This window comes from Crocuta crocuta, unplaced genomic scaffold (assembly GCF_008692635.1).
Source record: "Crocuta crocuta isolate KB4526 unplaced genomic scaffold, BGI_CrCroc_1.0 scaffold188, whole genome shotgun sequence".
NCBI lineage: Eukaryota > Metazoa > Chordata > Mammalia > Carnivora > Hyaenidae > Crocuta > Crocuta crocuta.
Window position 1 is genome coordinate 1,199,977 of NW_027532599.1, and position 25,759 is coordinate 1,225,735.

Sequence of the window (25,759 nt, forward strand, 5' to 3'; positions counted from 1 at the left end):
GGACACACACATCAACTCCTTAAAACACTTGTTTCTTTTTTGTAGCAACAGTATCCAGGAGGTGACTATTTGTGACAGATCCCCAGATATATTGGTAGCAAACAAATTCATTAGGTTGCAAAATAATTCTTTAAGAAATAAGGGTAATTTTTAAGGAAATGCTATCAAAGTGGGGAAATCCTTCTGATGTAAAAATGAAAAAAGTAGAATCCAATATGAACCATCTCATATGGCAATTAACAATGTGTAATATAAAGTATATATTAGGGTTATAAAAAGACTAGAAACAAACTTTTGACACAGATCATCTTTTAACCCATCTTTGACACTGGTTGGGTAGTGAGAATTTAGGATTATCTTGTTTTCTTCTTTGTCCTTTCTGCGTTTTCTACTTTGTTTTGCTTTCTGGATGAGCACATATTGATTTTATAGTCAGAAAACATGAAAAATGCATAAAATTATTTTACTAACTACCTACAAAAAATAAATATCTAGGTGATTTAAGCTAGGGTCAAAATTTTATTTAATCTTTCTTGGTAATTTGAAGGGGTGGAGGAGGGGAAGTCCCTTTGGCTTGAGTGATTGATCAGATTATCTCATTTCCCCAGTGAATTTGGTCCTATAATAACAGCACAAGTAACCAAATATAAATTGACCAACATGGAGAGCTTGGATAGCCAGGAATTGTAAGTTTTACAATGTATTAAACAACTGGTATACCGGGCTATTGCTGGAAAAAAGCTATCACTTTAACTATAAAAAAAAAAAGAAAGAATCTGCACAAATAAAAAAGACTTTCAATCTGAATTCTCTCTGCCATCTTAGCCAAAATGTCAGAGTACTTTTTTCTCCATCCCACAATAGATATTTCCGATATTTTATGGAAATAGTGTCATAAATATTTTATATAGTTATATTCTATATAGAAATGCAGCAGGATATCATAAGGTTTGTCTTTTCTATAAAATGTGTTATTGCAGGCATACTTAAATTCTCCTTGGCCCAGACTCTAATTTGAACAACAAAACCCTAAGAAGAAAGGAATGAGCACATCTGTAGAGTGATTGGTTCTCTGCTATTTTTAAAGCCCTATAAAATCTTGTATTTCTTATTAACCTCTGTCCATTTCCATTGAAATCCAGTAAAATAAATTTTGCCTTAAATCTAGATATAATTTTAGTAAGGAAATGTGTCGTTGGAAAACCAAGAGCAAATGAGGAAAGTTTTAACACCCGTTATTTATTTATTTATTTATTTATTCATTTATATTATTTATCTATCAGTTTTTTTTAATGTTTATTTATTTTTGAGAGAGAGACAGAGCATGAGCAGGGGAAGGGGAGTGAGAGAGGGAGACACAGAATCCAGGGCAGGCTCCCTACACTGAGCTGTCAGCGTAGAGCCTGATCAGGGCTCAAAAACTGAGATCATGGCCTGAACCAAAGTCGGAGGCTTAATCGACTGAGCCACCCAGGTGCCTCAGCATCCATTATCTATAAACCAATATATTTCTTTATGGAGAGACTCATATTTATAACTACTATGAGAATAGTATGCAGCATAAGAGTTTTCATAATTAATACATTTATGAAAGTTTAAAATGTTGAATGACTTTCTGATTGCCAAATCCTGTACCAAATGAACACTGAAAACTTTCCCTTTCTGACTTCTTAGGATACTAAAAACTAAAGAGGATAAATTCCCATGAAAATCCCATTATCTGCTGAGTATTAAATATGACATTGGCATTTTTGACATGCAGCACATTCCTGCAAGGGTAAAAATGAATTTTTAAAAATCTGTTTATGCCCACTGCTTAAGTGTCAACTCATGTTAACTTGGAATATCAATTGATTTGGACTACAGATTTACTTACATCTGAATGTCAAAGTCACCATTATCCCATTACTGACACTCTGAACTGTCCATTTTCATACTTGGCTATCCAATTTAGACACAAAACAATGTAGAGCTTCAACATTGTGTGGGGTGATGCTTTATTTTTTAAGCATCTGGGATTGATCCATTGTGTCTGTGCTGAATATCGCTCATCAAGACGAAGAGGTAAAATGCATACACATGAAGGGGAATAACCCCTGCCTGTAATCACAAAGATAACAATGGAGAAAATGTAACCCCATCTTTTATACAATCAGATATCTGTATGACCTAATACCACATTTTTAAAAATACCAACGTGTCATACTCTTTACAAAAGTCCTGCTTGACTGTGTCAGCATTATTAGTGCAATATATCTGTCAAGTTTTATTCAAATTCTTTTTCATGTGTATCTTGGCTCATAAACCTCCACAATGCACTGATATTGCCTCAGGGAATGTCCTTGTTACACTTGCTCCATGAAGGTGGGACAAGAAAAGAAAACTCCTCCAAACTTTTAGGTTCAGCGTACCCTATCACACAGCCCGCAGCGTCCAGCCAACACTCTGGGTATGTTTTTGCATGTGTAAGTAATTACAATATGACTGTTGTTCAAATCTTGTTGCATAGAACCTTCCAACAGGAGAAGAATAAATACATTCACAGATACATATCCAAGAAAAGAGTCGGCGCTGACACCAGAATAAAGTGTCAGGTCCGTTTGTCTTTATGAAGCCATTTTAGAAGAAGCATTCTTTGAGTTGCAGCACTTTGCAGAGTTTTATCCTTGGGCCTTTTTTATTTGTGCTGTACCTTAATTGGCACATTTCACCACTGGATGTTCCCTATTAGTAACAAAGACATCTGCTTGTAGCACACGTTTTCCATGGCCCTAGAGTTCTAGGACTTGTGGGGCAAAGGCAGACAGTAGGATGTGCCAATCAAAACAGGTTTACAGGAGCCCATGATGGTGGCAAACACACAGAATGCACGCCAGGGGAAAGGGCTAGGCCAGAAGGCCACAAAAAGAGGTAAAGGGAAACTGCATATGGGGGGGAGAAAGTCCAGACACACCAACAAAATCAAGCCAAATAGGTTGTTTTGTATTCTTAGCATTGTTCTAGAACAAAACATCTCAGACTAACTTTCTGAGGCTCAAATGACCTAGACAGGATTTGGTTGGTTATTTGATTATTCCCAGTATGTTATGCCTTGATACCTAACCTGACGGAGCATAACTAAGACGGAGCATAACTAAGATCTTAGTTATGCTCCGTCAGGTTAGGTATCAGGTAAGAGTTCTTCTTACCAAGGAACTCACCAGAAATGTTCAATAATATTCAAGGAAAAGTCAACTGATGCTGTCTTGGATGCTGGGCCAATGTGAACCTGCTATTAAGATTTTTAAAGTGTTTTCAGGTGTACTTACCTTGTTGCAAAACCGTAACGGCCTGCTCATGAGCACCAGTCCATGGACCGTGCTTGTTCTAGAACGCGTAGTGGCAGAAGAGTTAACTTCTCAACCAATTAAAACAGGGTAGTCACACTGTTGCTTGCTACTTGTTTCTTAAGTTCTGTTCTCTTTACTTTCAGGACAATAAGCTTTTCTGGCTCTCATCATTTGTCTTCTTTCTCTGTATCCTCTTTATTTATTATTATTTTTAATGTTTTTTATTTATTTTCCGAGAGAGACAGTGCAAGCAGGGGAGGCATGGAGAGAGAGAGGGAGAGACAGAATCGGAAGACAGGCTCCAGGCTCTGAGCTGTCAGCACAGAGCCCGACGTGGGGTTTGAACCCACGAATCGTGAGATCATGACCTCAGCCGAAATCAGATGCTCAACCGACTGAGCCACCCAGGCGCCCCTCTCTGTATCCTCTTTAAATCTTTATACACTTTGATATTTCATCTGACCCTATTCCCTTCTTTCTCTAGCCAAATGTTACCATACTTTGCCAACAATCAATGATATGGTGTTGATACTCAAACCAGTCAGCAGGCAGACAGCCGTTACTAAATGGGAACAAATTTTGTGACCGGAACTGTGCTTGATGCCGGGAGGCAACCTGAGAAGACACATCATCCATATACTGTGCTGGTGTGTTTGTCTCTCCTGGTGCATTCTCCACTCTGCTCCACCTGCTGACCCAGGTCTCATCACTGTTTATCTAGGCAATTGCAACAGTTTCCCATCACCGCACCTGCTGTCGATCTCCCAATCCAGATTATCATCCCCATGGACCACCTTTTTAAAGGTGTGATTTATCTGATCACATAATTGTCTCTTTAAAAAATTACTGTTCTCCCTCGCCTATCCCAAGTCCTTCACCTTCCTTAAGATAAACTATGACCCAAATAATATGGTTCAAATCTACCTCCTGGTTTCACCTCCAAACTACTATGACTTTTCATGATTTGTGCCTTTGAACCTGCTGGGCCATGGACAAGAAAGCCTTACATCATTTCTCTCTCTGTAATACCTATTCATTCTTAAAGTCTATTACCTAATCTACAGTGCCTTTCCCAATTTCCCAAGACAAAGGGGAATGTGTATTTCCCTTGATTCACATAGTGTTCTATATAGATCTCTGCCTTTATCCTGATCATTTGCACCACACTTGAACTTTTGGATAGTCTTAGATTTCCTCAAGGATAATGCTATTCATTATTATTTCCTGTTTCTTACGGAACAATGCCTGACACACAGTAAGTGCTCAGCATTCATTTGTCCATCAAAAAACCAGAATGCTTCTAGACCACAGAAAGTTGTTTTTTTTTTTTTTTGTTAATTATTCAGTCAAAATAGACATGCACCAAATTGTTAGTGAAATAATTTTTATTCAAGGGTTCAGTTTGGGCCTCCAGCTTATTAATCTCTTGCTATTCATTGCCTTGTACCTTATGTCTCAGGAAGACCAGGTGCTTGCAGCTACCTGCACACGTCATTTGGTTTTATACCTCTGTGCTTCTGCTCACTGTTACTTCTGCCTAAAGCATCCTTCACCATGCTAGATGTCCTCACCATCTGCCCAATGCCCATGCATCCTTCAACTTGTGGTTCAGACTTTTATGCCCCTGAAAGTTTCTTGGCACATAAGATTAAGCTAGATGCCTCTCCCTTCTGTTCCCAGAACATTTACTGCATAAATCTCTCAGTATACATTGATTGTGTGTGTGTGTATGTGTGTGTGTGTGTGTGTGTGTGTGTGTGTGTGTGTGTGTGTGTGTCTTTCCAATTAGTACTTGCAAATACATTAACTTGCGGGGTCTTGGTATCTCACAAACTTACCAATAGTACTTGACATAAAATACACAATGAACAAGTATAAAATAGCTTCATTTTTACAAGAGTCCACACTAGGATGAGAAGAATGTTGGCTTATTATAACTACCCACCTTGAACTACAGTGGAGAGAGAGAGTATACCTGTTAGATACAGTATAGAAAGAACTGTGGTTCCCAAATTTTTCCTACTTATGTTATATTTAGACAGAGTTAAGAAACTCGTTAACTTCTTTCAAAATGAATAAAACTTCACAACCAAATTCAATGGGAAGAAAGGGACTCATTTTAATAGAATTAGATAGTATAATTTTAAAATAAAGTAGCCTAACTCAGGCATACATATTAGAAACAGACATAAGCTACAAAAGGAACAGAGAGAAAGAATAGACAAATAGCTTTTAATGCATTGGATATAAGTGGCTTCATTTTCCTCAATTTCTACCCTTTTCTTATCTCAACTATTTTTCAAAATCATACAACTAAGCTACGTATTTTTCAAGAGAACTTAAAATCAGTAAGATATTTTAATTGTCTTAATCAAAATCACCAAAGTGTTTAATCAAATCAAACAGACAGTTTCTGTTAATTCTCTAAACACATCTGTAGAATCCCACATGCTATACTTGAGGGAAATTTTTTTTTCTTCTTCTGACAGTGGGATTTCCTTATATTATTGTGACTTTCAGAGCTTATCACAGCACATCGACCATGGTAAAATTCATACATTTTCAATGAATTACATTAATAAGCTATTTTCATTGTTATGACTCCTAGTACTATCATTTTGTTACTATTTTTATCATGATATTATTTATTTATTGACTGCAAAGTACTTTCTAAATATAATGCCCACACCACCATCATAAACAGCAAGCATGTGTTATTTATGCTGACTTAAAAGTTGTAAACATAGAAGCATTATTGATAATTTCAACAGGCTTATCTATTCTTCCTAACAACATATTATTGAAGTGACTTACACTGAATAATCATCAATTACAGAAGAGAAAACACTAATCAAAGAAGAGGTATAAAAAGGTTTCATTCACCTAAGACCTTTTTGTGGTCCTTTTCATTTTGGATGACTCCCTAAAAATTAACTCCAATTAAAAGATCACCATAAAAGGAATGATACAAGTGAGTCAGGTGATAGCTACAACAGGTGGTCTTACTTTATATCTTAAATTCTTTCCCCAAAGCAAACTGCTAAATAGAATACCACTTCTCTTGTAAATTATATCCATGGTAAAATTCTTTAGAATGGTTTTCCATTGTGATCAGAGAACGCTCTCAATGGATGTATTTCATAGCCTTCATTTCATCAAATTTGATGATAAATTTTTTCAGCCTTATAGTCCATCAACCACATTTATTGAAAATTGGCTCTGTTTATTGCTTTCTAGGCACTGCATTGCGAATGCAAAGCTATTTACTCAGGTGGATGAACCATCTAAGAGGCTCTTCATGCAAAAACAACAGTAGCAGACATAGGCAGGTGTCTACTGATAAAAATATTCTGGTCTTACTAGAGACTAAAAACCAAACTTTCTTTTCAAAGTCATGACCCACAAGAAAGAAGAATTTTAGGTATGTGAATGGATGGATGGACGGACAGACAGACAGACAGACAAGAGATACACAACAGTATTTGGCAATAGTGCAAGTTCTCTGGATCCCAGCTCTAATATCTACCCAACTGTCTGGAATGAATCACTGGAATGACTTCCATAACTGAGGCAGTTGTAATGACATAATTTACAGCTTTTACTCATAGAAGTCACTTTGATTAAAGCAGAAAGACAGCCATCAGGTTAGACCAGTGAAGACAGGAGAGTCATTTCCACATTTGCCAAATAGGTGAAGATGGGTCTAAGCAGACAACCCATTAACACTTCTTTAATGGAGCCCTCTGTGTGCTTCACAGTGTGTGACAAGCTGGCATCTGTGTTTCCACTCCCTAATGGGAGTGGTGTTTTAATAAAGGAACAATGCTAAGAAATAGTCTAGATTCTTTCTTTCCAGGCTACTGCATTATCAAAATTTGCTTTTAACTTCAGTTTAGAGCTTTGCTTTCTAAGCCTTCCTGATATCATTGCACAAGATGGAGCATGGAAAGTGAATGGTTAACAAATCTACAAACAGCAGTAAGTCTGATAAACTACTGGGGGCAGCTCAGGAATTTGATCATATCTGCACAGATGAAGAGAATCAGAGATGAACAATGGCAAACTCTTTCCCCATTTGAATCTCTTTCATTAAAACGGTCTGAAATCTACCCCCAACTGCATATATTGTCTAGAGCTTAAGAAACAGTATGTTATCCAATAACTTTAGAAATCCCTGTATAACCCACCTTTATAATAGCTCCAAACCTAACCCCAAAGGAAATGACTATCTAATGTTCGTGTTTCTAATTTTTAAATATCTTCTCCGGAGTTTTATCACATATATCTTTATTCTGCAATAATGTATTCCTTTGTTTTACATTATTTGAACTTTATATTAATTGTATGTATTCTTTGGTAATGTTTTTCTCTCAAAATGAGGTTTCTGCAATTCATCCATGAGTGTGGTTATAGTTCACTTATTTTCAGTGCTCCATGGGATTTCATGCTGTGACGAGATCACCATGTATGTCAATGGACATTTGTGAGTTTTCAAATTTTCATGTTATTGTAACCAACGTTGCTGCGAACAATCTTCGTCATATCTGCCTGCACACACATGCATATATATATATATATATACCAGTTCCACTTCTGGGGTAGAACTGCCATGTTAGGATATGCCCTTTTTCAACGATACAGGTATTTTCAAATTGTCATCCAAAGTGAACACATCCATTTATACTTCCACCAGTAAAGTATGAAAGCTACCAAATCTCTGTATTTTGTCAACACTCAGCACTCTCAAAATTAGTCATTCACACAGGACCTGAACCCTGGCTAACTGACCACAGATATTCACTCTAGGATCATTGAACACTTCTTAGAACCAGATTTCCAGTTAGTTACTTAAAATTAACTTGCTCCTTTCAGTGCTGAGAAAAAGACAAGGCTTTTGTCTGTAATATGGCAAAGCTAGGTTTAAACAATAATTGTGTTGATGCCTCCAAATTATTCCTCCATTTTTCTGGTGTGAAAATTCCCTATAATATCATGTCAAAACATTAGTGTCAAATGGCTGTGTTTTGCCAAAGAGATAAATTTTACAGTCAAAACAATTAATTAGAAGCTATTAATGACATCTTCCAAGATTTGAGAAGCCACTGAAAGAGAAGTGAGAAACAGAAGGAAAAAAAGTATTCTACAAACCAAGATGCAGGAGGTAACCTAGTTTGTTGATCTCCATTTGGGAATATCGTGTTGAATTCCTTACCTCTTTTGCAATCATTTCACCAACTCTAAATCCCTCAAGTAACGGGCCACAGGGACGCCCCAGATTTATGAAGGACTTAAACCTCCAACACCATTCTTGCTGTGCCTCTTAAAATATTTAACCCTTGTAATATTTTATTCTTATTACAAAAAATAGTTTGGGTGCTGAAAATTATCAGCATACCAATAGTCCTGGTAGATATATTTTTGGTTTTGTTAGGTACAGACCATCTGGTAACCATTAGGTGAGAAAGGTCTTTGGTAATATACTTAAATCCCCGAGTCATAAATTATTTTAGAAAAAAAAAAAAGGTTCAGCTTCTTTTAAACCATCTTTCTCTCTCTCTCTCTCTCTCTCTCTCTCTCCCCCTCTCTCTCTCTTTCTCTCTCTCTTTCTACAAGGTAGTACCCATATGTCAACATGGCATTTATGATTTGAGTAGATTAGGGCTAATGAAATTCAGGCCAGACAAGCGAGTATCTGCACAGAACAATCTACATTCCATGGTTACATGATCACAAACTACATCACAAATCCACAGCAGTTGCTCAGCAAATGAATGCTGATCATGAAAAGATCAGGAGATGCAAGATTGCAGTGTTAAAGAGTATATCCCTCATCATGTCCAGAAAAAAATTAAAAGTCATATTCCATTGCTGGTTGTTCCATGATGTCAGCCTCCATGTCACGAAGAGTAGTAGATTAGATTTTGACCTACAAAGACCTCAGACTGAGATAGTCAGGGAATGATAAAAGAGAGATGCCATCTCCGGGCAGATGTTAATGCTATCTTCTGAGAACTTGGAGAGAATCAGCAGCAGTCTCCCCGATACCTTTTAGATACTTTGCTAGAAAACATTCCCTCATCGCACCAGGACATCCCCAGGCCAAAATATATGCATCTAAACGTTATTCACACTCAGCCAGAAGCAAGTAAACAATCAAGAACGTTGCATAGATCAATCCAAGCTTTGAATTTCTTACCTTGCGTTTCTTAAAAGCTGGCTGTGTATTTCAATCTCCAGCAAAAGCAAAGGCTTAGATTTGAAGCCTTTGTGACTAAAAGTATCTTTTTTAAAAAAAATTAACTGCTTAAGAATATATGGGATACATAATTATTTTTTGTACTTCTATATATTTTACAGACTTTCTCAGGTGATCATATTTCCTCTTGCTATTCCACCTGGCTAGTTTCTTATTAATCCATTTTTGGGGCTCAGTCCTTTGCTATTGTTCCAAAATATTGTTGATTTTCAATTAAAAAAAAAACACATCATTTTAAACATCAGAGTTATATACCTTTTACATTATTAAGCCTTATGTAATTAATCTTTTTCAAGGCTTCTTGAAAATACTCTTTCCATATGCTCAAATACACTCAATAGGAATAGGTCATTTAAAAATGGATTGCTATTAAATTTATAAATAGTGCCATGGAGAAACATTTTTTACGGGTATACACAGTCTTTACACCAAGATGCAAATACTGAGGACATCAAGGTAGAGAAAAAAGAAACATGGCAGGTTAGTACCAATAGTTATGAGAAATATGGGGCTCAGTGACACAGCCCTGCACTAAGAAAGCCGTGTTTGGCATTAATCTTTGTACAAATATGACCTTTTTGAGTGACATAATACCAGATTCCCATTATGTGCTGTTTTTACTTTACGTCTTAGAGTAATCATCTTTCAGTTTATTTGTTGGACTGACCTCATAAATGGGCAAGCCCATCTCCTAGGAACGGTTGAATGTCGAGGAAGAATTTAAACAAAGGCACAGGAAATAGTCAATGTTTAAGGAAAGCAGTGGAGAAAGACCCCTGGCATTAAAGGTTTAGAGACATTCTCAAGGAAGGGCGCCATGTGTATTCGTGATTTATCTTGCTCATAAGCCCCATGCGATACGCAGCATTGAATTACAAAGCTAATGGATAACAAAAGGAATTCCCTGCCAGGGCCTATACTTTGTATTCATTTTTCTTCCCTAATCCAGTTCTACAGGTGTTATTGAAGGGTTCTTCCTCCACTACTGAGGAATTTGGCCACTTTTGCAAGTGATAAAGAAGAAGAAATGCCAGAAGCCAGTGTCTGAACAGCAGCTTGTCTCTACTTGCAAACCTCATGAAGACTATCACCTTGTGACTTCCTAGAGGATTATAACCTCCGGATGGACTGTTTCATGACTATTTATCATTCTTAAAACTCTCTTCAGGAGTGCCAAGTGGTCTTGGTTACCAGACACCTGTTTCCGCACCATTCCTGATAAAAGCTCCTCTGCTATATCACGGATTAATATTAACACTATGTTCCAAACATGGAATGGATTGAAATCTTATCTCCTCTTATCCAAAGCAAAATAAATAAATAAATAAAGAATGAATGAATGAATGAATGAATGAATGAATAAAACAGAATTAAACCTTGACATTTATCTGATTACTCTAAGAGTAAGGACCACTGTAAGAGAAACTTCACCTTGAAAAAATTTTTTTTTAGAACAGTGGTTTGAAAAACAGAGCAGAAGAGAAAGACCAATTAGAAAGACAGCAGATTTTCAATTACCTTGGAAACTCGGTTTGCAACTTCTCTGCCCACAGTTAGGCCCTGGACAAATGTCCGGGCAGCAATGAAGGCGCGGGTGACCTGAATTTTCAATTTCCGGGGTACATCTCCAAACGGCTTCAACTGGTCTGTGTATTTGCTCACACATTCCAGGTAGTCCTCGCTGAAGTGATACTGTGGGTTTATCAGCTGAAACATCCGTTCCAGGAGCCGAGCCCAGAAGTCATTGAGCATCTCCTCCAGGTTTACATTGCCCCCGGTGTAGTATCTTTTCAGCTCCGTGAAAAGATCCTGGAACACTTCCGAATTCTGCATGTACAGCATTCCGTACGTCCGTACGAACATATCATTTAGTGACTTTTCTGCATTCTCCAGGAGCTCTCGGAAAAATTCTACAAATAAACCAAGAAAACAGTCATGATTAGTAAGATCCAGAATGCTCAAAGCATACAAAAATTTAACCTGTGATTAAGGCATCAATGAATTGATGATAGTATTTTAAGTAACATTTGCCCTACATCTGATCTTCCACCAGTCAAAGGAAACAGAAGACCACATGATTTCTATTTGAAAGAACATCGATTAACATTAGGAGATACCATTTATTACTCCTCCAAAGTAGCTGGCTTCATTTTTCATTTATTGTTAAGTTTTAGAAAATCCTAATTTGATATAAACTCAAATCAAAGTATGTTGCAAAGTACTTCATTAACATAATAACAAAAGCATACTGATAAAAACTTTTGCTCCAGCCTATTTATAAATCTGTTCTAACACTAAATTCAATTAAATTGCTGTTATTTGGAATACTTCATAAATGGGATATTTACATTAATGTAATATTTTGGCCTCTCTGTAGTTGCTATATATAGCAATCAATTATCAGTGTTCAGAGATTCATAATGCAATTTAATTCACTTAATACCAAAGCTATAATGAACATAATTTAGTTTGCCATAATGAGTCAAAAAGTTATGAAGTACTTTGCAGTACCATTATAAATGTAAATATAAAATGATATAAATATATCATTTTATAGAACTTGAATAAAATATGGGCTGTTGGGCTTTCTGCCTAAAAAGTCCTAAATGAAAAAAAGTACACCAAGAAATGTACTCTGCTATCCTGCAGCAGAACATGAATAGGCTGCAAAAAATAAGAAATTAACATGCCTGGGTACTGTTAGTCTCTTTAGGCCTCATGTTAGGCTTCCTCAAGACACACTTCATGTATGGGGGGCCCTTATCTGTTTGCACAAGTGAGCCTGGGTAGAGTAAACTCAAGGGTTATCCCAACTCGCAGAATGTGAATTAGGGTGGGAACAAAGGCTAAGAAGAGATAATGGCTCTGAGTTTATGAATCCAAGTTCCCAACATCTGAGGGATTCTGTTTTACCTCTCAGAGTTCTCATTATTCTCTGACAGTATGCCCCCTTCTTAGCTAATGCAAGTGTAAATCAAGTCCAGGATGCCTCAAGGAATCCAAGTAGGAAGGCAAACAAGAACATACAAATTAGCTTCCTTTTTTCTGGAACTCTGGGGTGTTTTTCTCCTGAGACACAGAAGGAAAAATGTCACACATCTCTCTTCAGTGTCCTTGGAAATTACACCTTATTCCTGCTTTATTAGAAGACCTTGGTATTAAATTCTGAATAATGTTAACATTGAACTACTGCTGTAATCTTTAAATAGTGCCTGCAATGATAATATTTTTTATTTGGTTTCAAATAAAACCAAAGCAACAAACCTTAAAAAGGACTCTAGTCACATGTTTACCTTCTTACTATGAAACGATATACTTTCTTAAATACGGAAATTTTGTGGTGACAGGAGCAGCAATAAATGAGGAATTTCCTAAGTCATGGTTTACAAATCCTGTGTGATCTTACACAAGCCACCAAATGTTTCTTACCTTAATCAAAATGTTTATGCATGCTGTGTCTATGTTATTTTGGATTTTACGAAATCAAGAACAGTTCAGAAGTTTTCAGAAATACTAGTTACTCAGTTTGTCCTAAAATGGAAACTATATTGTATTCTCAACGTTAATACTAAATTATAAAACTATCATAATAAAATCTTTCCTTCTCGAAACCAAGAATGGAAAGAGCTTGGCCTTGTTGATATAGCAGCAGGGTGGAAGGTGTTATAGCTTGTGAACGAAACTAGACAAGAATGGAAAACTCACTGAATTGAAAAATACGAATATAATGAGACTGGAAAGTGGATTCTAATCATGAGCTCAGGACAGCCTATTCATTTATCTTCTTTTGGAGGTCAATTATTTTGTTGGACTCAGGAATTAAAGCTTAATTTATTGAATACAGAGTAGTGCCTTCAGCAATGAATAGTTAGTAATCAATAGTGTGGTCTGGATTTTCAAAGAGTTTTAAAAAAAAGGAAAAAAAAATCTTCTCCTTCTCATTGCTCTGCAAAGACTTGAGGTAGAAATGCTTCTCGATGGGGATAAAATTTTTATTTTTATTTAAGGAATAAGTGGTATTCCTTAGGCTCTTCCCTTCCTGATATGGAGAATAGAAAGGTACACTGGATTTACGCCTGTGTTGAGGCTGAATGGTTAAAAACAAACTGCTCACTTGCCATGTCATGTGATTTGCTTCTATATGCCTAAATTAGTATTTATAATTGAATAATGAAATCAAGTCCTCATATTTCAATGAATAGGGCTCCATAAACATTTCATTCGGTTCCTAGCTTAAATTCCAAGAGTATGTCTTTGTCTTAAAAGTTTGCTATTAGCTTCACTGGTCCTCAAAAGTCAAGTTATTATTCCCTGTTCAAAATCATTACATGGTTTAGTGATCTCATAGTCAAAGTTAATATTTGGTATTGAAAGATGCTAATGTATCAGGCAATTATGACAAATGTTGCTACCTTAAGGCACATTGATCTTAGATCTTATGAAAGATGGGGATCTGAGGTACTGAGGCAAAACTAATGTCCTCCAAAAATAAGTACACTCATTTCATTTTTAGCCTGCCCATGGACTTAGACTTCCACCTTTTGAAGGTTGACTCTTTGAACAAAGTATTTTATGCTTCGCTGAAAATTGTTTCTCACCAAACCAAACAAGATGGAGTTTTGGAAGACAGTTATCAGACCCACTTTGCTGACAAAGTATTATGCCCAAACAGCACAGAGAATGAAATTGCAGAACAATGTAAGGAAAAACAGCATCCATCCAACCTTTGTTTCCTCAGTGAGGGCAAACCTCACACTGGCTGAGGCCTTCCGTCAACAAAAATTTTCATCTGCAAGAAACAGTTTGGTAGAAAAAAATGTTTTTGCTTTTTTTTTTTTTTTTCCTCTTCCCCATTCACAAAATACACATCAAAGGTTGTTGCTTAGGGCTCAGTTATACTTCATAGATGCACAAAAGCACTTTTTACCAGCCAGCATTAGCCTCTGGAAGAATCTTATTCATCTAGAAGGGAGATCTGGATACAGACATCTGTTTGCTGCCAGGCAGATTGCTTCAAGTGGGGGAACAATCTTTTAGATAAAAACCACCACTATTCCAAAGGCAAAAAGAAAGTCTGCACACTGCCTGATCACTTGGAGAGGCCTCTTAAGGGGCAAAAATCAACTCTAAGGAGCCAAAAGCTGCCCTAAGGATATCCGAGAAAGGCTTCAAATGAAGCCTCCAAATGAATGGATCAAAATGTAAGGTGCATCCAGGGCTGGAGGGAGGGACCAGTCGGAGGGAAAAGGCAGACGAGAGGCTCTCTAGGAATCCGCAGTCCACCGAAACAGCAAAAGCTTTGCCCAAATCAAGCTGGAAAAGTCTCATTAATGCATCTACAGGCAAACTGTACATAGGGACTGGATTAGGTGCTGAACGGTATTTACCTAGAAACTGTAGCATTTTCCTACTCTCATGCTTTCCAAAATACTTCTCATTGAAAGCTTATTTAAAATGAGTGCTTCAAGACGGTGGTGTAAATTCCTGTGATCACAAAGCCCAGTGAATGTGGCAAGCTTTGGTCCGTGGTCAGTGGACATCATATCTGTACATGGTCACAGATAACACCTGTCCTGGCAGGGGAAGCCAGTATCCTAAATTTGCCTCTTTAATCCCACATGTTAAGTGTATTTCTCTCCTAATCTCTGTCTTTCTACCCTTCCCTCCACAAAAGCAGGTTAAATCAGTTCAGTCAGCGCAGAGTCCAAGGTCTGGTTGAGGCCTCAGAGGAGCTGTGGTGAAGGGTAAAATGGTTTGATAACACTGATATACAGTAAGGGTTATGATTCACAGATACAATAATATTACCACCCTGCCCCCCGCCCCATACTTTTTTCAAGGATAAATCAATATGGATGCCCTTCCTCATTCTGCATAATCTGTTAGCCTTCAGGTACAGCTTATGAGATGATCTCTCCTTTCAAAAGTCTCCATCCTTACATAATAACCAGCCAGATATGACCACCAGGAAGATACTGCGTTGATGAGGAGCAATTTGTGGAGGAACACCGTTTACTCTCTTCTATGTTAGACTCTGAGGGTGAGAATACATGATCCCTAAACGGCCTATCTCTTCCCACTCTCCAGGGGATGAGGCTCTGAGAGAAGAGATAAGCACTGCTGTTGCTCAGAGAGTGCTTGGCACATGAAGTGTCATCCTTGGCCAGGTGTAGCTTAACTGGAAGGGACAGCTGGAGGCTAGTCCTCTGTATCAGGGGTCTCAGTCTTAGTATTGTTGACATTGTGAGCTGCTCAATCTTTGTCATTGTGGGTCTGTCCTGTGCACCCTAGGATATTAAGTAGCATCCCTGGCCCCATGTACTAGATGCAAAATGCACATCCTTTCCCCAGTACTGACAACCAAAAGTGTCTCCAGATATCATCGAAAGTCCCTTAGGGGAGACAAAATCACTCTTAATCCATCCATTGAGAGTTACCTTTCTACTGATAAATTTCAGAGGCCTAAAAACAGGAACAATGAGACAAAACACTGAGAGAAAAGACCCGCACACTGCAGAGCCTGGGTGGCTCAGTCAATTAAGTGACCGAATCTTGATCTCAGCTCAGGTCATGATCTCAGTTTTGTGAGTTCGAGCCCCACATCAGACACTGCTGACAGCGTGGAGCCTGCCTGGGATTTTCTCTCTCCTCTCTCTCTTCCTCTTCCCCACTCGTGCTTTCCCACACACTCTCTCTCTCAACTTAAATAAACATTAAAAGAATTTTTTTAAAAAGACCAGCACACTTATAGAAAGAAAGCTCTGCAACTTATTTCTGAGATAAACTCAAGGAGCCATGTTTTCTGTGAAAGGGCTGAGATACACATTATATTCATGGATAAGATGGTTGGTGGCCAATATTACTATTTCCATGTATGGTGCCCATCATGTGGCAGGGCCTTAAAAGGTGGTGTACAGTGAGTGAATACATAGATAGATAGATGAACATGAACATGCAATGAAATACCCCTTGACTCTATCTGGTCTGGGATTCTCTTTGCTAGTGATAACTTCATGGCCCCACCTCACAGGGAGAAAGATGCTACAGTTCATTGTAGAGGGACGTAACTGATACAGCCTCCTGACATCCTTCAATCTCTTGTACAGTAAATACATACTTAAACATTCATATTCTCCCATGCTCCAAGGCCCTGCGCATTTATAGCTAGAAGGCCTCATGGCCCCTGTCCAGTAAGACTGTCTTACCAGACCCTCAATTCCTCTCTGGACAGCCCTATTTGTCCTGAGCTATTCTTTGCTTGGCTTTATTACTGCCTTTCCTGCTGCTGGCCTTGCGGGGCCTTGACCTCATGGCTATGATGTCCCCGAGCCAACCACATTCACACTCATAGGCAATGCCCAGTGAACTTACTTCACTGCAAAGTGAAGTGCTTACCTCACCTTAGTTTTTCCTAAACATCAGTTGTGTTTCTCTGTAAGAAACAGAAACCCTCAGTATACATTTTTAAAATTGATGAGGTTGAAAAATTATATAAAATTATTTTCAAAATAACAGTTTATTCAAAAAGGGGGAAATAATAATCTTTATTACGAGACAATGTTGCTGTAAGCAAAAATTCTTTCATGATTTATGACTTCCTTATCTCTTAATTCATACTCTCTCTTGCTGTGTGTATATATATATGTTTCTATAGATTAAATTTATTATATTTTAATAAGCACTATGAGTTGCTCAGTCCATTCATCTCATGAATTAATAGCCTATATAATTTCATAGTGATTCTAATAATAGTAATCTACATCTTTCCTGTTTGAGGGATCATGTAGCCAAATTTCTTTCACTCAAGAGCTCCCCACCCTGAAGCAAACTGATTTAAAATGCAATCAATATGGTAACACAATATCTTCATCATTCCCATTTGTCTCTGTTACAGTTTCAGAGGAAAGTCAAGATACCAAACTTCAGTGAGGAGGACAAATGGATTTGAAACAATGGATGATGGTAATTTCAAGCACAGTGAGACAGAGGACCTGAACAGTTGCCTGATGTATAATGGGCATCACACACAACATCAGGCATGGTTATTATGGGCTTTACAGGCTCGATATTAGTATACTGAGTTTGCAGATGAGAAAACGGAGGCTCAGAAATAAGCAGAAATCAGTTGCCCTAGACCACTGAACAAGCATGCAACCCAGATCTCCAAGCCAATAAGGCTTTGTAGTTTTTCCTAAGTCAAATTTTCACACTGTGATTTGAAAATTAATGAGAAGTATCATAAACTCCTAGGACACTGGGTAAAACCATATGTAAATATGCAAAATGTGTTCTAAAGTCAAATCTAAATTATTTATTGCAAATAATTTTCAGGTGTGATTACTCTCTCCACTAATACTCATTAGTTCATGCAGATAACAGACTGGAGGGCATTCTGATATCCCTCGGTTTGGTATAGCTTCCTCAAAGAAGTGGCTTCCACTAGAAAAAGTCAGTCACAGATCCTGGGATTATAGCTACAGTACACAGAACAGTGGCACACAAAAGGAGGCTAAAATTACTTGACTACAGATATGCCTCATTTTATGCTCACATATATTGTATATGACTACAGATATGCCTCACTATATGCTCACATATATTGTATATGACTACAGATATGCCTCATTTTGCTCACATATATTGTATACATTGTTTTAAAATATGTGTGCATTATCAACAAGTACACATATCTGTGAACACCTTCACCTATACATTTAAATGTCTGACTAAAATCAAATCAAATACCAATGCCAACGAAGAGGAAAATGCAATGAAGAATTTACGTAGTTCAAAATATCCTAAATATTTAATATCCATGCCTTTACAGAAAACCTTTGCCCGTGCCTAGCATAAAGGTTCAAAATCATAAGTGAAATGCTTGAAGACAAATTAATTCAACAAAATGTATTATGCCTTTCATTTCTCATAGGTAGGAAGACAACTTAATTATTAGTCTGTTATCTCTAAGTAGTAGAATAAAATTTCCTTTTCTCCATTATTTTTATCTTGTATGTTAAAAGTTTGCTTTGACAACTCTGTAGGCCATTCATCTCTTTTTATTCTTTTGCAAGGTAACTAAAATCTGAAAGTAAACTCTTAAATCACTTTAATGATTTAGGGGATTTAGGTGACTTTAGTGATTTTAAAGTAGACACCCCTAAATTTTGCTAACGTTGTGGTCTAATGAGTCCCTGGAGATTATTATGAGGAGAAATCCCACAGTAGACTTGGCATATAAAATAGACAGTATAAAATGAAAAAGGAAAATAAAAACTGTTAACACCAATAAAGTTATAAAGAAAATTTCATAATTTTCTTTTTCAACTTTCTCTTTATGGTAATTAATAAAAACAGAAATTTAAACTATCTTTTGATATCTTACAAGGCCCTAAAACAGAACACAATACTCACTATAAATTAAAAAATATTTTCAGAAAATAATATATCAGCTATCAACATAATACATAATTCAAAAATTGCTCACTATATTAATCCAAAGGTTATTTTTATTATATTACTCCCACTGTGTGCTGGAAACTCTTATAAATTAGCTCTTAAGTAAGTGGAAACATAAGGGTTCTAGGGAAATTCCCCTAACCAATAAGTCAAGAAAACCAAGGATATAACGGTGTCTTTCAAAATGCATTATTCAGATCAATGGGACATCACCACTTTGTATTTCTCCAATGTGTCTAATCTAATCACTAGACTATTCCATGAAGAAAATTTTAATGAAAAGTCATCAGTTTACAATCGTAAGTGTTTGTTAAAAATAATCAATACCTTGCAACAAAGCCCTTCAATTTAATATGATTGAATTAAGTCACCGAAGAGAATAAATTCCAGGAGACTTCTCTGAATCAGGGCTGTGATTCAGATGCAAAAGAAAGTTCCCAGGAAAGCTGCATCTATATAATTGGTTGATATAGGGAGATTTGAAGCAATAAGGCAGTTTATAGAAATTGTTGGCTTGGATGCACATTTCCCAAGGTTAAACTTTTTTTTCTATACTTAGCAATCCTTTACACATTAGATTGATAAATGGTTTATTTCTTGGTAGCTTATTTCTCCAGAAGATATCTTTTAAAGTAAGAAAGACTGATTAGGCCATTTATGTTCACAAGGTGGTATAGATAAACTATTAATTCTGCGAATCATGAATTAAATGTGAAATCTGCTGACGGTTGCTGCCCAAAGCAAACAACTGTTTGGAGCCTGCAGACGGTATTTCTATCTCACCCTAAGCAATGCATGTGAAATTAAAAACTGAGATGCTTTCAGACTTGACTTGAATCATTGCACAGTTCCTTGGTTTTGGCCTACAGACAATAACTTTAGTCCTTGCCCATGACCCATTTGTCTTTCAGAGATGACATCATCCACAGCATGCTTAACTCAATAGGCACCAAAATTATAGATTTTAAAGTTATTGCCAAATTTTTGTTTTCCTTAACTGAAAAAAAAAAAAAAAAGCAAGGTTTGTTGTTGCTGTTGTTTTGGTTTTTTTTAGGCTTCAAAATCTGGATTGAGTATTTTCCTGTTTACAAATCCCATTCTTTGTCCAGCTCCCTTTACTTCTTCGCTCAGCTACTTCATCCAGGGGTGGCAAAAAAGCTGCCAGTAAACAACCACCATGGGTGAACTCTGGGAGGAGGGGCCAAAGCTAACATGTAGGTGAAAAGTCAATGATAAGGACCAGGAGTTCTTGGAAGAAGAGATTGTGTAGGTGCTTAAGAAGAGGCAGGAAGAACAGTCGAATGAAATTCTGTTCTTCTTTTTATAGAATTAGGTGGTTCTCACCCTTGGTTGACCATTAAAATCACTTAAAAGAATCCTGATGGACAAGTAGCATTCCAGACTGATTAAACCCGTAATCTGTGAGAGTGGGGTCCAGGTATCAGTATATGCTCAAGCTCCCCGAGTAGTCTTCATGTGCAACTCTTCTCTCTTCTCCAGTACTTTCATTTTAGTCCGTGCATGGCGGTGGATACATGGGCAGAGAAGGAAGAATGATGTCAGATGGAGGACACATAGTATAAATCAGCTCCAATTCTCTTCTTCCCTTCCTTTACTTACAACCCCGTTTCTCTTTTCTCAAAGTAGACCTCCACCGATGTTCGGGCCTTGAGACGAGAGTGCGCCACTGGTCAGGATGTGGGACTCCCTAGCTGTGGTATTGGGGGATAAGAGTATGTGGGTCTTTTTGCCTTTTCCCTGTACCTCTTTCTTTTCCAGCACCTAACACTACCTCCCCGGGCACCTTCTGCCTTCCTTGATGACAGGAAGAGTGAGATCATCCCATGATGGGCAAGGAGAGGTAGAGCATGGGGAGAAGAAAGGAATAGGGTCTGATGACACCTGAGCTAATATAGCAGAAGGGAAAGGAGATATCTACTGAGTAACCAGGGTGTCGCTGAAGAACATAACTCAGACAACAGAAGGAAGAAGTGGAGCGCACGGGGAAACTCTGAGCTGTGAAAGCACGGGTAAATATAAAATTTTTAATGAAAGTATTACAGCCTACTTTAACATTAAACTGTTAAGATATATCCTTCTGGGTCCATCAAAAACCTGCAATGCTGAAAAGATATGAAAAGAGCTAGGATAACAAGTTTACTATACTTAAGAAATACCTACATTAAAACAAAAGCAAAAGTCAGTACCAAGTGTAACTTCAAAATAAATAAACAGAATAATAATATATTAATATGTTCTGGTATATGCCCCTTTTGTTTTTTGAGTTGTCTTTAACTACCTATATTTTGTACAAGAAGAATCTTAATTATTTTGCTATTACCAAAGTATTTATTTTTAAAAAAAAAAAAGGGAAATGAGGATGCTTCAATTCCAAGGTAAAGTATTCCTCTTACTTATATTAGCAAGAAAGGGAAATAATTTATAAATCCACAAAGAAGGATATATTCACACTATAAAATATTATGTTATAGGGGTGCCGGGGTGATTCAGTCAGCTAAGCGTCTGATTCTTGGTTTTGTTTTGGCTCAAGTCACGATTTCATGGTTTGGGAGTTCAAGTACCACATTAGGCTCTGTGCAGATACTGAGGATCCTGCTTGGGATTCTTTCTGCCCCTCCTCACCTCTCTCTCTCAAAATAAATACATAAATATAACTTTAAAAACGTATGTTAATAAAATCATTTTTTATAAAAATATTTCCAAGCTAACACTTACCAAACACTAAAGTGTTTGGTTCACTACTATTCCAAGGACTTCCTGTATGTTAGCCAATTTAATCTTATCAACAAACTTACAATATAGTGATTATTATCATCTGGATTTTGCATTTAGGGAAACAGAGGTGCAGAAGTTAGGTAGCTTCCAAGGTACCTAGCTAACAGGCAATGGAGCTGAGATTTCAAACCCAAGCCATCTGGCTTCTGGAACAGTACCTCTAGATTCTGTGAGGAGTGAAGCTTATACATTTGAGCTATGAGGACACTTTCACGGCTATATTACGAAAATGCTAATACAAAATTAGTTATAGGAGTTTGAAAATGTCTATTAAAATTTTTTAATGTTTATTTATTTTTGAGAGACAGAGCACAAGTTGGGGAGGCGTAGAGAAAGACAGGGAGACACAGAAATTGAAACAGGCTTTAGCTCTGAGCTGTCAGCACAGAGCCCGACACAGGGTTTGAACTCACAAGTTGTGAAAGCATGAACTGAGCCAAAGTCGGATGCTTAACCGACTGAGCCACCCAGGCACCCAGAAGAGGTCTATTAAAGGAAGAGTCTTAAAACATAAATTTAACCAGATTCACAGTAAATCTACTTTCAGTATAAGACATGATGACAGAAAATGCTAAGATAGAAACTGACCCAAAAATATATATCCAGTACAACACCAATTTTGTAAGATAAAAGTATACGCACATTGAGAAAAATAAGAACAATATACATATATAAGAACATAACATATATATATCTTTATATACAGATATATTAAGCAGTTTCCACGCTCAGCACTGAGCCAGATGTGGGGCTTACTCTCAGGATTGTGAGATCGTGACCTGAGCCAAAATCAAGAGTTAATTGCTTAACTGACTGAGCCACCCAGGTGCCCCTAAAAAGATCTTTTAAAGACAAAAATGCTGCTTGTTAATGGGGGAAAATACCTATTTAAAAATAGAGACCAAAAACAAGAATAAAAAATATAGAATGAAACTAGTTTATCTAATAAACCCCTAACGGGAAGTCTAAAAATTAAGACAAAGAAAAAAAAGCATGGAGAGGGCAGAAAATAAACAAGAAATTTCCTCAAAAATCACAAAATTTATCAGTGAAGTAGCAAGGATAGAATTTGAGTCTCTTGACTCTGTATATAATGAATTCATGCTAATCAGTAAGAAGAAATTAATTAATTACGAGAGAGAGAAGTAGCCTCTCAGACAGCATGCTGGCTGTAAAATAATGGTTCCAGGAAAATTAGCTATTTATTCATAGATAATAAGACCATTTTTGGTATTCACACGAATACTTTTAAACATAGATAATTTATATTTATTTCTAGACAGTAAAAAGATTTCTTAGATTGATATAATCAGTAGACAATAAATGTCTATTGTTCATTATCAAAAATGTCAGCCCAAACTAAAAAAAGCAACTGTAGTTTCCAATGATTATGCATTTTAAGTCATTGTTTTCTCTACAGAGTTTTCCATGGGGTTTGATGAAGCACAGGATGATAAATTTCATAAATATAAGAATGTTCTTACAAACATTTCTCACATACACACACACACACACACACATACACACACACACACGCACGCACGCACGCAAGCAAAGGAAATTATGGTACCTTCTAGCCGCCTCTGTCATTTACCACATGCCCGAGCTTGTAGGATAAGACGTAGTGATGCATTGCCTCCCCAAATCATGTTGTAGGAATCATTTTATCCCTTAAATTTGTCAAAAGGTAATAAACAGCAGCTCCACTTGGCATCATAGATGTTTAATTCCAAGGTAATTATACACTTTGTTGAATAAATAAGGAGTAGATAGCCCAGTATAGGTATATAGTAAGACATACAATATCATTGTATAAGGTATAAATGCAAATGAACTAATTAACATTGACTTGAATTTGCTTAGCATTGATTAGCTTACTTTGCCAGTCTTTATCCGATTTTCTTTAAGAAAAAATATTGAATTCATTAACCTCTTGCTATATGATGATGACTATTTTACTGTTATAACATCAATCAGTTTAAATGCAACAAATGAAAACAATCATCATTAAAGATACCATAAAGTATCAATTACTGAGTGCCAATGGCTTTTGTGAAATTGTATGATTGTGAATATATGCATCTTATTTTTCATAGTATTAAAATCAAACTAAATCCTAGATAAGGAACATGCTACCCTGAACGCGCCCGATCTCGTCTGATCTCGGAAGCTAAGCAGGGTCGGGCCTGGTTAGTACTTGGATGGGAGATAAGGAACATGCTTATTTTGATTCATTTGCATTTTTAAGTTTACAAGTTACTTTCATATTATTTATATTTCAACTCATTTAAAGGTCATATGTAAGAGTACTCAAAAGAAGATATTCAGTTGAGTAATCTTTAAAAATTTTTATTCATACCACAAACTTATTAGTTTAGATGTTTTATAACATGTGTTTGTTGTTATTAGCCATATGTTATACAGTGGTATGATATCATTCTTATTTGTATTCTGATGTATGTCATAAAATCTTCCCCAAACCAATTAGCAACGGTTTTCAAGAAGGTATCTATCTATGTATTAGAAAGTGGTAATTTCTATAAAGCTTGTCTTAAAATGGCTCTGCTGTTCCCAAACTTTTTTTTAAATGTTTCATTATTCTTGAGAGTGAGAGAGTTCAAGCACGGGAGGGAGCAGAGAGAGAGAGAGAGAGTGGAGACACAGAAGTCAAAGCAGGCTCCAGGCTCTGAGCTGTCAGCCCAGAGCCAGATATGTGGCTTGAACTCAAGAGCCACAAGATCACGACCTGAGCCAAAGCTGGATGCTAACCCCACTAAGCCAACCAGGTGCCCTTGTTTTTTGCACACTTAAAGCGTTCTGCAAAGCTTCTCCAACATAGCAATCCTTTGTGTTTGGCTTGTTTTTAAATACCCTGACCCAGGAATATGTGGCTTATGTTGGAAATGTGACTCCCTCCATACCATTTCCCCCTTTCATTTTGAACTGCTGATCATAATGAATCTCCTTCTTCCAGCTCCAGCTGCTACATTCAGTTATCACCAAGAGCAGACATCAACCAACACTGTAATCTTGCTCTGACGGACGGAATACTAACCTTCACAAGATTAGAGACACAAGGTGCTCTAGAGATAATAAAATTCAAATAGGTTTATTTCAAAGTGCAACCCAATCTTGCTTTTGTTCATGGGTCACTTGGCGGATCATTTGCCAATGTAGTTTTTGTGTCTTTCTAAGCTAGGTTCTCGTTCGGTGTGCCAAATATGTCAAATTAAGGGAGCCCAAAAGCCAGTTCCAAGATAGAACAGAAAAAGCTGAGAATAACATTATTTTGGTATATGTGACAAAAACTCTATTAGCCAATAATTCTAATTTGCTTATATTATACCCAATATACTAAAAAGATAAGCCAGGACTATCCATGTTGACAACTACCTATGACTTAATATAACTGCCAGTATTGTGACCCACGAGTGTAAATTCCCAAAGATTATTCAGATTTCCATTTCAAATAAAAGCCTCATAGAAATCAAAATCAAGAGTTAACATATGGTGCTTTTTGCGTATTATGTAGGCGTCTGTTAAACATTTTCTTAGGAATAAAAGTCAAGGAATATTAATCCAGGAAATAAATCAGGAATAAGAACTACATACATACGAAGAAAAAGACCAGGACTAAAATCTCTTCCTCTAAAGAGCAATGAGTTAAAGCTTAGAAAAGCCTTCAAGTATTTCTTCTGTCCACTATCTTCTCATTATTTAAAATTTCCTCTTATTGTTTAAAATAACAAACCCATAGTTGTTGCTAATGAGAAAAGGAGAAAGAAAACCCAAGAGCAGTTTCATGTTAAGATGCACCTAAAAGGTATTACTCACTTGTAAGGATAACATCAGCAACTTATCGTGGAAGGTAAAGTATTTAAATTTAGAGAACGTTGATAATTTTATACCACAGTACATCACG

General features: G+C 36.8%; 1 protein-coding gene across 1 annotated transcript in view; it reads right to left on the bottom strand.

Moving 5' to 3' along the window:
* GPC6 (glypican 6) overlaps positions 1 to 25,759 on the bottom strand; it is a 1,100,804-nt gene that overhangs the window by 530,511 nt on the left and 544,534 nt on the right. Inside the window, exon 3 of the mRNA XM_077780097.1 lies at positions 11,104 to 11,495. Coding sequence (XP_077636223.1) covers positions 11,104 to 11,495 — 392 coding nt within the window. The remainder of the gene's footprint in view (positions 1 to 11,103; positions 11,496 to 25,759) is intronic.